This window comes from Phyllobates terribilis, unplaced genomic scaffold (assembly GCF_046119375.1).
Source record: "Phyllobates terribilis strain yellow unplaced genomic scaffold, ASM4611937v1 Scaffold_1__5_contigs__length_1240528914, whole genome shotgun sequence".
Classification (NCBI taxonomy): domain Eukaryota; kingdom Metazoa; phylum Chordata; class Amphibia; order Anura; family Dendrobatidae; genus Phyllobates; species Phyllobates terribilis.
Genome location: NW_027362761.1, coordinates 819,298,799 through 819,315,358, shown reverse-complemented (window position 1 = coordinate 819,315,358; position 16,560 = coordinate 819,298,799). Strand labels below are relative to the sequence as shown.

Here is a 16,560-nt window from a genome sequence, read left to right as displayed (position 1 = left end):
GTGTAAGATAACTGCTCATTAGCACTCCTTCACAGGGGCCTACCGAAGGATTCTCCTGTTCCATCGTGGGCCAGTCTGAACCTGCAGTTATGCCATATTTAGGCTCTCTTGTACAGACTGTATTTGGAACTTTTATTTTTTCCACAAATTACCTTTACTGCCGACCCACTCAAAGAGTGGATCTCAACCGGACTCATAAGAGATTGTATGTGGGATGGTACCTAAAGGGAACCATGTCAGCGCTATTGCTTTCTATGGTATATTATTTGTTGAGCTAGAGTTTTTCATCTATGGTATGTTTGGATATAATATATAAATATTCATGATGAGTATCTCCAAAATAAACCCAAACAGTCTGACCAGCGCCTTTGCAGAAATGAAAATTTTGAAATTTATTTAATTCTATATTTTTGTTTTGCTTCAAGTCCTTCACTTAATTCTGATGAATCGCACACCACTCTACTTGGTGGTTTGTAGAATATTTTATAAAAGGTGTTTAAATTAACAGATGAGTATTAATGAGATTCATTTTAATTAATACTAATTAGAGTTATTGCATATATTAATAATATAAAGCAGCCAGAAAGTGTTTGTTAACTGTTAAAGAAATACTCCAACAGACCAGAATACCCTGTGTTCTGCCTAGTGTATGGCCTAAGGGACCAGTGTATGATTTTTGGAATCTTGGAATCATGTACCATCTCTTAGGCCCAGAACTAGGCATTGCACAATATATTCACTTTGTGTAGAGCATTTCGTTCATATATCTTTGGTGTTATGGCTCCTGGAAATAATGATGCTGTAGATGGATGTCACTATGCATTATAGGTGTATCAATAGCATTGTTTGTGTGAGTTATGTCTACATTAGTGGGGATTTCTCTCTGAACACCAAAATTTAAGGTGTCATCTATACCATATGGAGCAAATCCTGGAGCAACATCAAGTGTTACTTTTGGGGCATTGGCTGGAGTAACTGCTGTCGGCATTTTACTTTGCCCTAATGGATTAAATGCCATGTTAGGATGATTAAAATTAGGGAATAATGTGGCATCTCCTTGACTTAGTGGAACGCCCTCAAACACTGCTATTGAAGGATTTGACCCTACAACTGAAGGAATTTCAACTGCGTTCTTTGCTGCTCCTTGGCTTGCTTGCTTTATTCCTGCCCCAGGAGAATCATCTTCTACAGTGAAGTCCCCTGCAGGGCCAGGATTATGTGGTAATCTTCCAAATCCAGGTCCCATTCCTAGCAGTCCTGTATACAAGGAATTAAGAGCATGAGCCGGACCAGCCTGTCCACCCTAGAATACACAAAATCATGCATTTAGCATAAATAAAGAGAATGCTATATACATTTTCCTGCTAGTTCGTCATATTCAATCTCAGGCTACGGTCAGATGGCTACGGTCAGATTCTCTCATCCAAAAGAATGGGGCTGATTATGCAGATGACACTCTGATCAAACTCTGATCAGAGTTTGTTCCAAGTGTCAGCATAGTGTGCCCAATTCTCTCGAATGACAGAATCGTAGCACACTGTGAGGAAAGATGGAGAACAAAATTTCAGCTTCTTCTCCATTGTGTGAGTCCGCAGAAATCAAATGTCATTCAAGTGCAGTGTAGACAAAGAGTAGATTTTTTTTCAGCTCACCCCTGTTGAGAGACTTCAATTGTAGTCCAGGATTGGAGCACGGAGTCCCATTCCTGCCAAACGTGGATTGAACTTGCACAGAAAAAAAGTTGATCCAGCTCCAGTTTAAAATGTAGAAAAAGTCTTTATTTGATCATTTTTAAAAAATATATATATATGTAACGAGATAGTATATCCAATAAAAATTGAGTTGGACAGGAGGAAAAACCATAGGTAAAGTAGACCAAACGCGTTTCGAACACTATGTGTTCTTAAACTGGGTTTTATGAGACACTAGTCAAGAGGAATGGTATATATAGAGGTGAGCATCATCAGCATACAAGTTAAATTGCAAACACCTGATTCAGCGTTCAGAGGTGAGTATACGGAACAAAGAAAAAAGGGGGGAATCTTGAATGTTTTTTTCCTCAAGATTCCCCCCTTTTTTCTTTGTTCCGTATACTCACCTCTGAACGCTGAATCAGGTGTTTGAAATTTAACATGCATGCTAATCATGCTCACCTCTATATATACCATTCTTCTTGACTAGTGTCTCATAAAACCGAGTTTAACCCCTTCACAACCTTGGGATTTTCCGATTTTGCATTTTCGTTTTTTGCTCCCCTTGTTCCCAGAGCCATAGCGTTTTTATTTTTTGGTCAATGTGGCCATGTGAGGGCTTATTTTTTGCGGGATGAGTTGTACTTTTGAACGACATTACTGGTTTTACCATATTATGTACAGGAAAATTGGAAAAAAATTCCAAGTGCGGTGAAATTGCAAAAAAAGTGCAATACCACAGATGGTTTTTTTTTATTTTTTTTTACCACGTTCACTGAATGCTAAAACTGACCTGCCATTATTATTCTCCAGGTCATTATGAGTTTGTAGATACCAAATATGTATAGGTTCTTTTTTATTTAAGTATTGAAAAAAAATACAAAGTTTGCTAAAAAAAAAAATGGCGCCATTTTCCACGACCCGTAGCGTTTCCATTTTTCAGGATCTGGGGCCGGGTGAGGGCTTATTTTTTGCTCACCGAGCTGAAGTTTTTACTGAAACCATTTTGGGGTAGATCCGATGTTTTGATCGCCCGTTATTGCATTTTATTGCAATATTGCGGTGAACAAAAAACGTAATTCTGGCGTTTATAATTTTTTTCTCGTTACGCCGTTTACCGATCAGATTAATTATTTTTGTATATTGATAGATCGGGCGATTCTGAACCCGGCGATACCAAATATGTGTATGTGTTTTTTTTTTAAATTATTTTATTTTGAATGGGGCGAAAGGGGGGTGATTTAAACTTTTATATTTTTTAAATTTTTTTAATATTTTTAATACCATTTTTTTTTTCACTTTTTGCATGCCTCTATAGTCTCCATAGGAGACTAGAAGTAGCACTTGTCTGATCGCCTCTGCTACATAGAAGTGATGAGCAGATCACCTCTATGTAGCAGAAATGCTCCTGTGCTATGAGCGCCGACCACTAGGTGGCGCTCATAGCGATCAGCACATAAAAACCACTGGGGTCTGCTGCAGACCCAGGGTTGTCATGCCCACCCATCAGTGACCCGCGATCATGTGACGGGGTCACCGATGGGCGGGGTAAGTGACTCGCTTCCGGCGCGGCGATGTTAAATGCCGCTGTCAGAGATTGACAGCGGCATTTAACATGTTAACAGCCGCGGGTGGATCGCGATTCCACCCGCAGCTGTTGCGGACACATGTCAGCTGTAAGAATCAGCTGACATGTGCCCGGTTCAGTGCGGACTCAGCGCTGGAGCCCTCACTGAACCGGGGTTGACAGCCATTAGTGCGTACTAATATGCCCCAGGCGGCAAAGTGGTTAAGAACACATAGTGTTCGAAACGCGTTTGGTCTTCTTTACCTATGGTTTTTCCTCCTGTCCAACTCAATTGTTATAAGATGTACTAACTCGTTACATATATATGTATATATATATATATATATATATATATATATATATATATATATTAATATTAAAAATGATCAAATAAAGACTTTTTCTACATTTTAAACTGGAGCTGGATCAACTTTTTTTCTGTGCAAATCCAAGTGCAGTCCAATGTTTTCCATACACCATTGACTTTAATGAGTGACTGGCTTCCGATTTCGTAGTGAAATCGCAGCATTTTATTCACAGACAGATTCAGTCAGTGAAAAAAATCTGTAATCAGTGCTGATCCATTAAATAATATTAGTCCGAATGCTATCCAAAAAAAAATTGGATAGCTCTTGTTTGATAAATACAGTGGTGTGAGCGAGCCCTCTTACTAACACTCATTAGTCTCAACGAGCAGTGTCAATGTAATACTCAGCATATTGTATTATTGGGTGAGTGTGGAGAATAAATTGCTACAAGACACTTATAACAACACCTATGACATTGATAGATTAATATGTAACTTGAGCGATACATGTTCCTTTCCCTTGGAAGATAGCTGAGCCACAACCATAGATATGAGAATGTTGGCTGATGATATCTAATTTTATGGTTAACCGATCACTATTTGCATAATATATTTGTGATTTTGCATTTTGGTAAGTTTATAAACACAACTCATTTAAAGAGGATCTGTCACCAAGTCACCAAGTCAAAAGTAGACAGTTTTGCTCTTATTTCACTGCTACCCTGAGTATTCCATTTTTACTTAAATCCACCATATGGTTTCAGAGATATGGGCATTTTTATTTATGGTTACCAAGCGGGCATTGCTCACAGGGTAATCATGCAGAGCAACCTAAAAACACGCCCCCAGAGAATCCTGTGAATCATGTCCCTTTGGTAAAGACCATAAAAATTACCACCAAATGAACAGTCCCAGATGAATTGAACTGAAAGACGGATTTTTTTTAAAAAAAGGCCTACTCAGCAGAACAGTAGGAATAAAATAAGGACCAAAAGAGGCCACCTTGACCTGGTAATAGACCTTTAAATATCAGGATATGGTCTCAAAGAGAGTCTCATAGAGTTAGATCGCTAGCTTCATTTTATATTGCCATTATGATAAATAATGTAATGATGTATGGTACCAATTCACAGCAAAAGCTTTTTGTACCTGCATTTCTTCTGAACTCATGGCTCCAAGCCTGGCTGGTGGTCCCTTTAACAAAAGCAGTATTATTAAATTGGCATGAATATTAATCAGTAGTTGATTACATTAAAGCGATATTCTCAAGTTGTCTCTTTAGCAGCTCAGAGCTATGCAGTCTCCTTAAAGTTGCCTTAGTTCCTGGTTTCCAGTGGTGCAGGTAGTTCTCCTTGAGTGACAGTTCTGATCAGTAGCAGATCTGTAGAATTAGTATAACTATAAAGTTCAGCACAAGTTCTGCTGTAACACGTTCTGCTATCAGTAGTTTATTCTGGACTCTACTCTATCACTACATTTGACTACATACTACTGTACCTATAGAGATAGCAGTACATTTGAACAAGCACACAGCTCTGGACAGTGAGAGCCGGGACTGTGAAAACTGTAATTAGGAGCCCTGCTTCAGAAGCAGCAAATGGTGAGGCCTTGTGATTTTGTCAATTTATAACAGTATCTTGTAAGGAGCTGAGAGAGAGGGGGTGGTAACTGAGTAGCTAACTGCTGTATAGAAATCAATTGGCTAGAGTAAGGGGGCTAGTATGTTAGGCGTTAACCCCTATTTGGAATGTAACTACTCAGCGCTCTTGGCAAAGGTCTGTGCAGGCACTAGTTGCCGAACTTCATGAAAATAATAATTATTTTGTTTATTTTTATAGCGCCAACATATTCCGCAGCACTTTACAATCAGCTGTACACTATGTTAGATAAAAGTTCTCCTAGCAGGAGAATGAGGGCAGATAGAAAAAGCAAGTCAATTGCAAACTTGCTTATTTTCATATGGTCTAACTAATTAAAGAAATTTAATTAATTGAGAATACCCCTTTAAGTAGTTTTGAATATGAGTCAAGAAACTAACTAAAGAGCTATATATGGTGATTCATCCTAAGTAGTTTAATAAAGGTGAATGATGTCCTTGATAGTAATAATGAGTGCATACTGTGGATGTGGACAAGTAGAATTTTTTTGTTTTTTTTTACAGCCATAGCACAACAGATAGATATAATTGTTAGTAGTAATATCTGTTACATCTATTAAAATAAAGGAAAACCACAAAAACATTTATCTCAGTTCTAGGTTACATTTGTTTGTATGCTGTCATGTGCACCAGCATATCACATTTATATAAACAGTTGAGCTTATTCTCATTTTTTGCTTTATTCTGAACACAACCATTTCCCCAATTATAAGAGGGTGTTCACACTTATGCAACCACATTATTTTAGTTTTGTTAGTTTTATTTTCCCTGTCAAAATGAGTTCAGTTTGTTTCTCAATGGATTTTTACAGATTATGGGTGACATTAAAGGTGAAAAAAGTTCTGAAATGATTCTTATTGGTATGATTTTTTACACAACAAAAACCTGGTATTTTAACAGGGGTGTGTGAACTTTTTATATTCACTGTACCTAATTTCAAGATCTTCTAAGGACCAGATGTTTTTTTCCATTATGTCCTGATTTGTAAAACCATAGAACGCAAAAAGAGGGTATTTAGTGTTTCTTACGGAAATATATATGTATATAATCATTGCCTGCATGAAAATAAAACACTTCACTTACTCCAGGTCCTCCTCCAAAATTCATAAAGAAAGGATAAAGTCCAGGAAATGGCTAAAAACAAAAAGATGTAATGATGAAGCTATACATGCCAACATCTAAATATCAAAGAGAGAGAGAGATAGAAAGAAAAAGGGAGAGGCAGAGAAAAATAAAGGACTACAAAGCCAAAAGTGGTGGGATCAGCAGACACTCTAATTTGTATGGAGTAGAGATGAGCAAATACATTTGAGTGGAATTGAATTCTAATTGAATTTTACAAAAATCTCCATTCACCAAAATGCGATTTTTTTGTAATTCACTTTTACATGGATTCAGGAAAATGGCGGCTGCTGACTGCCATTTTTCCAAACCATAAAAGGCCATCAAAATGTTAAAAAAAATCTAAACTTTATGTTCAGCATCTGAGGCCCGGGGATGGTTTGCTAGGCCCTAGAGGGTTCTGCACAGGCACCCCAAAGGTCACAGCCCATTCTGAGATGAATGATGTCACTTGTGCCGCGACCTTTGCGCACGCATGTACTGAACACTCATGGGTCTAACAAACCTGGAAGCCTCAGCTTGACAACCAAAGCCTAGGGATTTTAGCACTGTCGATGCTGATCTGAAGATGCAATGAAGACCAGACGGGTTGACGTTGAGGAGCAAAGTGAGTGGGGAGGTGAGTCTAAGGATTTTTATTATTTTCTACATATTATGTTTATTATGCTATGGGGACTGGAGAGACCCCAGAGCATAATAAGGCTGTGTGCCCACTATGCGTTTTTTAAGCGTTTCCGCAGCGGAAATTCCTCTGCAGAAACGCTTAAAAAACGCTTGGTAGAAGGTCTGCCATGTTCCCCAATGATAATCCGCATGTGCTGTGCACATGCTGCGGAAATTTTCGCTGCGGATTATCATTGCGGAAAAATCCGCAGCACTACCAATTATTTTGAGGAACCGTGGCGTTTTTTCCGCCATTGACTTGCATTAGAACGCATGCATTCCGCTTCACTAGATAAGGACATGCAGAATACATGCGTTCAATGTGCGGATGGTACCCGGGTTTGGAGAAGAGGAGACTCTCCTCTGGACCCGGGTACCATAGTACCTGTAAAAAAAAGAATAAAATAAAAAATATACATTATACTTACCTTCTGATGGCCCCCGGTCTCCATAGCGATGCGTCCTGGCTTGCTGGCAGCTCGCGATGGTCTAAAAAGGACCTGCCATGACGTCATTTAGTCATGTGACGGGTCACGTGACTGCTGATGTGGGCGGTCGCGTGACCCGTCACATGACTAAATGACGTCATGGCAGGTCCTTTTAGTCCACCGCGAGCTGCCGGCAAACCAAGACGGATCACTAAGGACACCGGGGGCCATCAGAAGGTAAGTATAATATTTATTTTTTATTTTTTACCATTCTTTTATGGTCACACTATATAAATCCATGCCGAATGCATGGATTTATATAGTGTGACCAAGTTGTCAAGCACTTTCCAAGTGATGCTAAAATCGCTAGGAACGCGCTTGACAACCCGCATGCGGAAATGCATGTGAAGAACACTTCACATCCGCTTGTCCCTGGCAGGAAAAACGCATGTACAATCCGCATGTACAATCCGCATGTACAATCCGCATGAACAATCCGCATGCGTTTTTTCTGCCAGGGAGATGCAGAAACGCTCAGGAAAAATCCGGAGTATTTCTGCATCGTGGGCACATAGCCTAAGGGACATTCAATTTCTGATTTCATGGGAAAAAACGAGCAAACAGGCAAATTCCAATTTTGTCTTATTCGCTCCTCCCTAGTATGGAGGCCACTAGCATGAGAACCTCTCTGACTTTCCTGCAACAGATGATGTTGGAGACAGAAGGACGTTGAAATTCCTTTGTTTTCCTTAGAATAAGCGGCTATTGAGGAGTCTGGCAGCATCTTGATGATTGAGAACACAGCAACACTGAGCCAAGTATTCCTGTGTATAGCTGAGTCAAGGGAGATTGCTGTTGAATGAACAATTGTTTGGCCAACAATTTGTAATGTGAATGGGCTACCATACACCTCTTCAGCAACTTTTCTCTCTTGAGAACAAACGGATCAAGTATGTTGAAATTCAACAGCCTGAGTCTTACGTCTGACATCCGCCATGAGGGAAAGTCGGGACACCTCCACATTCTGTATTCCACAGTAGTAGATTAACAAGCCATTGATCTAATGTGTATGTCCGCACCTTATCATCTACTATGAGCTACTTGTACAGTCTGCCGGATGTGAGCTATGATAAATACAGTAGCTCAGACTCACATGATGCTGTTGCACGGGTGGTACAGCTGCAGGGTCTAGCATAGGATCTGCTGCTCCCTGTTGCAGTAATTTATTCATTATTGTCTGGTACTAAAGAAAGAAAAGAGAAAATGTATAAGTAAAATTAATGTAATAATATACAAGTATGCCAATATCTAGTCTTTCCATATGTTCATGGACAAAGACATGTAACATATGGAAAAAGGAGCATGAATTGCAACTTTACTATTACGTCACTACACAGGGCTTAATTATAGTGAAAGCAAAAGAAGCAAATACTCAGGGTCTTCACCATTTATGGCCTCCAGATCCCCGTGATTAATATTGTGCCAATTTATGATTTTAATGACTTTCCCTTCTATAGAAAAAAACAATAGAAGCCTCACTTAGTTTTTTGCCTGTGAGTCACTTAAATAGAATTTGTCAGCAGGTTTTTGTTATGTAATCTGAGGACAGCATGAGGTAGGGGCTGAGACACTGATTTCAGGGATGTATCACTTATTAGGCTGGGAGCTGTTGTTTCAATACAATAAATGCTTTATCACCAGGTGATTATCACAACCTGGATTACAGCTTGCATGAACACTGGTCTGACCACGCCCCCTTCTCTGATAAGCAGCTCACTGTCAATAGACGACGTACACAGAAAGCTGTATTGTGGGCGAGGTTAGCTTTCTGAGCTCTGCTACATGCTACATCTAAAAACTGATTTTGTCACAACTGCTGTGCACAGTAATCTAAGTGATACATAGTTGGAATCAGGGTCTCTTTTCCTACATTATACTTCTCACAGATGAGGTAGCAAAAACATGGTGACAGATTCCCTTTAATACTTTGATTTGGGCTTGAGGCCCCCCTTCTAAAAGTCATCATGATTCAAAGTAGATAATGTCTTCGACAGTTAGAGTTTATCACAGGTTTGTGTGTAAGTGTACAGTATATCGAAACACATTTAATAAAGCCATATGCTAAAACTTTGCAGTGGTAATGATTACCATAAACAATGCTACCGTTTGGATTTGACCATCGGCTGGACCGCCCCTTGGAGGACTCAGAGTTGGATCAGCTTGATTTGGGAATCCCAGAGGTAACACAGATTGCATGAGTTGCTCAGTAGTTGGTGTTTTTTGTGGTATGGTCTGTGTATCCTGGCCTGGTTTTGCTGGATCAGCTACACCAGGTAAAGGTGGAGGATGTATGGGCAAAGCATATTCAAACTACAAAACAAATACAAAGAAGTGATGACAAAACTGACAGTGAAATAACCCTCCTCTTATCATGTCCTGTTGTCTTCTACTTACAAGATATGCACTCTGAAATGCTCTGTGCTGCTCTAATGGGTTGTATGTTCCCCTAGTTTTGTCATAATTTTTAAGAAGAAGACATAAAATGATCAGATTTGGTTAAAGTTTGAAAACTTTCCTTTAAATTGAATTTGACAGCTGATTCATGCTGCCTGTGGTTCAAGGTCATTTCAGCCAAGTATGTTTTACTCTTAAATGTATGTTTTCTCTGAGTATCGGTCAGGGACCATGCTGCTCGGATAACTAGTCCAAGAAGCCGATAGTCTGGAAGCTTCTTCTTGCCCCGCTCCCCTTGAGTGACTTGTTTCCCCTCGTATGGGTATAGGAAGAGAGCTGTCACTCAAAAGAGGTGGGTACAAGTCACCAGGGATCAGTTTCTTTGACTGGTCACCCGAGCAGCATGACCCCCAACTGGCTTTTAAATGTATGTTTTGTCTGAAATCCCGCTGCGTTTCCGGATAAAAGATACCTGCTTGAAAAGTCTCTGATTCATGCTGTCCTTTGGTTTGGCAGCATGAATAAGCTGCAAAGTTCCCTTTAGATGTTTCCTAAACAGGCTAATGAGGAGGTCCTATACTGAGATTAGAAGAACATTAATTTCATATATATAACATACAACACTCAAGAAACAATACCTGTTGGTTGTCTGGCAGCTGAGATTGATGAAGCCAAGGAAATGTGGTGTGTGCCGGTAATAGACCATGTAGCCATAGAGTTAAAGAAGGGTCATTATATCCAAATCTTGAAAACTAAGGAAAAAAATAAGATAAATTTTAACATGAAAAAATAACAAACTGTAACATTAATTTATTATTTGTAACTCTGTATAATAAAATACTTTGATACTCTTTCTTTTTAATAAAAATATTATAAAAACTTCATATAAACTCATTATTATGTCTCTATTAGGTCTCGTACACAAGACCGACTATATCGGACGAGTGGAATCCGTGGTTTTCAAGGATAGTGCTCGTAGCCATGATATTTTATGGGGCTGTGCACATGTTTGATTTTGATCCGATTGTCGGATCAAAATCTGCAATGCAAATCTATGGGTCCATGAAAATCCAAGTGCAGTCCGAATTTTACGGGCTGACAGAACGGAGAGGGTGGCAAAACTTTTTTTTTCCTCTCTCCACGTCCGAGAAAATCTGACTGATATTATTCAGACTATTTTTATCAGATAGAGAGAAAACGGTTGTGTGCACCTGCCCTGAGGGAGAGTCATTGCATCATTTCATTGATAAATTCCCTATTAAATACCAGGCACAATCAGGCAAAATACTTAAAAAATTTAAATACAATGATACATATGTCTCAGCAATGGCAATAGGCAGATTTTTTTCTGATTTGTTCATCTGTGACTATTAAAGAGCAAATGTTATGTCAGAGCGGACTTTTTCTATTTCATTGGGGTTCCTTGAAGTACCGTAAATTACAATCGCACATATCACTGTCACATGGTAAAACCGCATACATTTTTAAAGAGGACTTGTCATCTCCTCCGAGATAACAGTTTGTGTATTCCCTATTCTGCACATGTTTTCTTTCTCATCACTTTTCTTGGTACATAATCATCAAAACACAAACATAAGACTTACATTAAAGGCCTTCATTGTTGACCCTTCAATGGAGGACATCCTCAAAATGGTGTCCTATATAGAGTACCACCAAAAGTAGCGATGATGAATTTGGAATGGCACAGCTTGTACGTTATTATAGTGACACTTGTATGGCTAAATTAATTGATCATTGTGATTCTTATTCTCATTTTCTCATGTTCCATTTTTATATATAATGATAGATTCCTACCTGAGGCAAAGCAGCGAGCTTGTTGGCAGCCTGCTGATGCTGCAGTGTCTAAATTAAAAAAATTATCATTAATGTTTTTTATATGTAACAAAAAACGGTAAGACACACCAATGAAAACGAAGCAAAGCCATAGCAATGAACATAGTGAGGTTCCCAGTTTGCAAGCCCAGATGCCATAAGGAGCACGTACCACAGATGGACCTTACAGTTCCAACCACACATAACCTTGCTCATTACTGCTTGGTATTGTTGGTACCACTCTGGCACTTGCAGTTTAATTACCCCTTCAATGACCCCTCGTGTAACCCCTTCCCAACATAGGATGTATTAGTACATCCCATGCTGGTTGCCTATTAAGTGAATGCACTGCGGAGTGTGCCCACTTCATGTATGGAGGAGTTTCATTAAGTGCACACTCCTTACATGGAGTATTGATTGGATTGCCATGACATCTGGGGGCCTGCTGAAAGCTTCCATAGCGGGTATTTCAGCACTCCTGTCTAGCAGCAGGCTGGTCTTCACAGGAGACCATCCGTTTCTCTATTTACTGCAATACGTGGTGCAGTCGTTAGAGAATAACACAAAATTTGGTTTTCATTAAGTTTACTGCTTATTTAAGTCACCTGTTTCTTTGGTTACTGAAGTACAATTATAAGGATTTCATAAGTTTTAAAACGTATTGACAAATACATGAACTTTATGCAAAGACTCAATATTTACAGCCACATGCAAGATTGATCCAAAAATGTCCAGCACATCTTCTTAATGTTTTAAAAAATTCTTGTTTTATTCAAATCCTCACAAAAACACATGAACATGAAACTTATGTTGGATTGGTTATCCCTGTCTGTCTTGATCTCTACAAATGTTTTTATGAGGATTTGAATAAAGCAAGAATTTTTTTTTAAAACATTAAGAAGATGTGCTGGACATTTTTCGATCAATCTTGCATGTAACTTGGACGCCGTTCCCTGCACCTTCGTGGATAACTGCACCTGCTGTGGACAATTTAAGGGTGAGCTGATAAAAAAACTTTTTTCTTATATTTCAATATTTACAGAGTTGACCCTTATTTTTCATGACTTCTGCAATTCTCCCTGGTATCTCGATATCAACTTGTGGGTCAAATCCTGACTAATGACATCCTATTCTTGTCTAATCAATAGTTGGAGATAATCACAATGTCTTTGTTTTTGGTTGTCCTCCCATTTTTTGAGGATGGACCACAGGTTCTCAGTGGGATTGTTCCACTTAGTTATCACTTTTGCCTTGTGACATAGTGCTCTTTTATATTGGAAAAAACATTGTTCATCACTAAATTGCTCCTGGATGGTTGAGAAACATTGCCCTTGGAGGATGCTTAGATACCATTCTTTATTTATGTCATATTTATTTGCATAAAATTGATGCATTTGTTAATAAAATTCTAAAAATATATGAAATGCCGGTAATTGTATTTCAGTAACTAGAGAAAAATCTGACTAAAAGTTCGAAAAACAATAAAGCAACAAACTTTGAGAAAACCAAAATTTGTGTCATTCTCAAAACTTTTGGTCACAACTGCACAATTCATTACATTTTTGCAGGGCAATAAGAGACTTGTGTGCTGCGCATTATGCTGCAAAAACAAGATGTCTTTGGAAAGTTTTTGCTGAAGTTCCAGTCTTCACATGACAGGGTAACTTTTATTAATCACAATTTCAAAATGACAAAACCTTCTCTGCTAAAACTTATCACGTGCACTTGTCACAATCAATACTTCTTTCCGTGCCAGTGGGGTTTATTTTCGTATGCTAGAAATATTGAAGGTCTGCTATTCCACAAAACCTCCTCGTATGATGTATGTTAAATTGAGTCTTCTAATGCCAAATAGTTTTAGAAATAGCATTACCAATCTAAATTTTGTTTTCAAAAATTGTAATCGTTAATCTACCCTTCTTTAAAGATAAAGAAATAAAAAAAAATAACTGTTATTGCCACATCTATAACAGTAAAATAACCCAAAACCCCAGAATTATTTGCTGTTATTGCTATATAATGCAATAAAAAGCGAAACATCATACAAACCTCAAAATGAATAATAATAAAACAATTAAATTGTCAGCTTGCCATATGACAAAAACAAGTCCTCATGTGGTGCAATCAACAGAAAAATGAAAACATTAGAGACCTCAGAAAATGGTGACATAGTTTGTTGTTATAGTTTGGTATTGCCATAATTGTAGTAACCCGGAAAATTGTGTTTTCAGGTCCATTTTACCATAAAACAAAACCCGAACAAAGTCTTGTTTTCTAATACATTGTATTATAAAATGAAAACTGTCACTCAAAACTACAAATTGTCCTCCAAAAAACAAGCCTTCAGTTGGCTATGTCGACTGAAAAATCAAAAATATATTACTTTGGGAAGAAGGGGAGTGAAGGCTATCTTGTAAGAACGAAAAATTGCCCAGTTGTGAAAGGGAAATGTCTGGCTGCTTGTTTTCCTACAGAATGTGACCACGCTCTTAGTATTCGCAGTATATTGGCATACTTATACACTTACTTACCTCCTAAGAGCTGTGAAAGAACTTACCTCTAGGCTCATACTGGCTATTCCATGTGTTCCCGCTGACTGAGGATATGTCTGAAGCAAAATAAATTATATCATTATACTCCGATTCCTCTTACATATTTACATAATGTACATACAAGTATTTATTACTGTATTTTCGTTCTAGAAAAAAAGCCAAATCAAGAATAAAATGATTGCCATTCTGTGTGACTTATTTCTTGCACAATTTTATTTGTCAGACTGCATTTTAATAATGAGTGACAATACTATGAAATATTGGAGGCACTATTGTGGAAAATGATAGAAGCGTTGATAGAAGAAAAAAAAGGCCATTATTCATAGGGACTAGGGAAATTAAAAATCTGCTGCAAAAAATCTAGACTAGATTAATGGTCATCTGAAGAGGTGGTGCCTTGGAAATATATGTCAATATGATGTCATTATCCGAACAATATCCCTCCTAGTATCACAGGTTGCATTCACAATTAGTATTAAGTAGAGGTTTCCCATTGTATGCCTCTGACTTATGTCCCATCAGAGGCTTGAGTATGCCACCCATAGGTTACCATGTTTATAAAAAGTATACCATGCAGTGGCAGAATGTACTTACTGGATAGGTGAAAACTGTTCCGAACATGCACAGCATCATTGCCAGTTCCTCCATTGTTCTCTTGAGGTATCTATACCAAGAAATATGTCATCAGAAATAGTCTTACAAAGTCTTGTAAGTGGCAACTAAAGCTAGACCAAGCTCCGGATCCCAGTAACGGACCCCAACTAGGCAGGTTTTATGAAGTATCTGATTGACATACATTGATAATGTTCTGCTAAATCTGTAAGTTATATATTCAGACAACACAAAGCCGTGTGGACTAATGGCCAGAGCCAGACGTTTTCCAATATAACACAATGCCTTTCACTGAGTCTAAGAATATTAAAGATTGACGCATTAATATGTTTCATTTCCAGCCCCAGTACAAAAGATTTAAGAAAAATCACTACATATGGACCCCACAGGTTTTCTAGCACAGAAGTGCCCTAATCTATTGGATATACTTGTGATACTTCACACATACCAGATAAAACGTCACCTTACAGTTCAATTTCCAGACACCTACTATTCTACTCTGTAAAGATCTGCTATGATCCCATAAGCAAATGTCCATTATCTGCCAAGACTTCAATTTAAACCATCTTAAATGAGAACCACAGCCAATCAGGTAAGAAAGAAGCTATTAAAGTATGACGCAACTAGTTGAGGTGGATTTTAATGCATGCAAAGCATTTCATACGGTCTCATTACTTTAATTATACATTGAAGGCATGGGTTCAGTTTTCCATTCGATATGCAGTTCTACAATGGAGTTCATTCTAATTCAATATGTGCATATGTTCATTATTGTCTTTAAAGACACTGCATCCTGCTGACAACTAAATGAAACTGTTTGTCTAGTGTACAAAAAAACCTTTTAGGGAATTCTGAATTAACAGATGGAGATTTGTGTCCGGGATCTTTATCTATTAACCAGAGGAACAAACAGCCCAATGATTTAGTTGGGGAGAGTGTAATACTCCCTTTCCTTGTGACGGTTATGTAGTGAAATTGAATACTTGCTACCAGGTTCCTGCACATATTATAGCTGACCTCTGTAAGTTCCAACACTAGAAGATTGTAATAGGACTTAGCTTAAAGGGTTTTCCCTCTACATTGATGTTGATGACAGTGGCACACATAATAGATTCCCTCTTATTAACCCCCCCAACAAAATTAGGCACAGTAAGCAGGATCACAGTGCATAGGTGCAGCCACAGAAGTATATACCTCCCAATTCTTAAAGCCAGAGAGAAGCACATGTATTGCTGCTAATTTTGGCCCTCCACTTATCTCCACTTATCTCTATCCCTGCCATGCATATAATGCTGCCAACAATGCCTCCCCCCACAGTATCATACCCCCACAGTAAATTCTCCCACAGTACCGTCACACACACAATGCCCCCATCAAAATATGATGTCACCACAGTGCCCAAAACACCGTATGATGCTTCCATGGTACACCCAACACAGTAAAATGCACCCATTCCCCCCTTCATAGTATGATGGCCCCAACAATCTCTCCACAAATAGTATGATGCCCTCACAGTCCTCACCTTATAGCATGTTGGCCTCCACAGCTCTCTACAAATTATGTGGCCCTAATATAATATGATGCTTCCATAGTACACCTAATTGCTCCCATAGTCCCAACACAGTGTAATGACCCCACAACCCACCAACACAGTATGATTGCCCCACTGTATGA

At 38.5% G+C, this 16,560-nt stretch overlaps 1 protein-coding gene across 1 annotated transcript; it reads right to left on the bottom strand.

The window, feature by feature from the left end:
• Positions 1-775: 775 nt before the first annotated feature.
• On the bottom strand, positions 776-14,922 carry AMBN (ameloblastin). Its single transcript, XM_073655276.1, has 9 exons — positions 14,869-14,922; positions 14,280-14,330; positions 11,705-11,752; positions 10,528-10,641; positions 9,584-9,805; positions 8,589-8,678; positions 6,306-6,356; positions 4,715-4,759; positions 776-1,303 (listed from the first exon to the last, which is right to left on the bottom strand). The coding sequence occupies exons 1-9, from the start codon at positions 14,920-14,922 to the stop codon at positions 776-778; spliced, it is 1,203 nt and encodes a 400-aa protein (XP_073511377.1).
• Between the last annotated feature and the right edge of the window lie 1,638 nt (positions 14,923-16,560).

What these genes read in the sequence shown, in the direction of transcription:
- AMBN (XM_073655276.1), bottom strand. Translation starts at nt 14,922, where the DNA reads ATGGAGGAACTGGCAATGATGCTGTGCATGTTCGGAACAGTTTTCACC. An exon ending in TAGCCAGTATGAGCCTAGAG is followed by an intron (nt 11,753 to 14,279) that starts GTAAGTTCTTTC and finishes TTTTTAATTTAG; the next exon opens with ACACTGCAGCATCAGCAGGC. An exon ending in CACCCGTGCAACAGCATCAT is followed by an intron (nt 6,357 to 8,588) that starts GTGAGTCTGAGC and finishes TTTTGTTTTTAG; the next exon opens with CCATTTCCTGGACTTTATCC.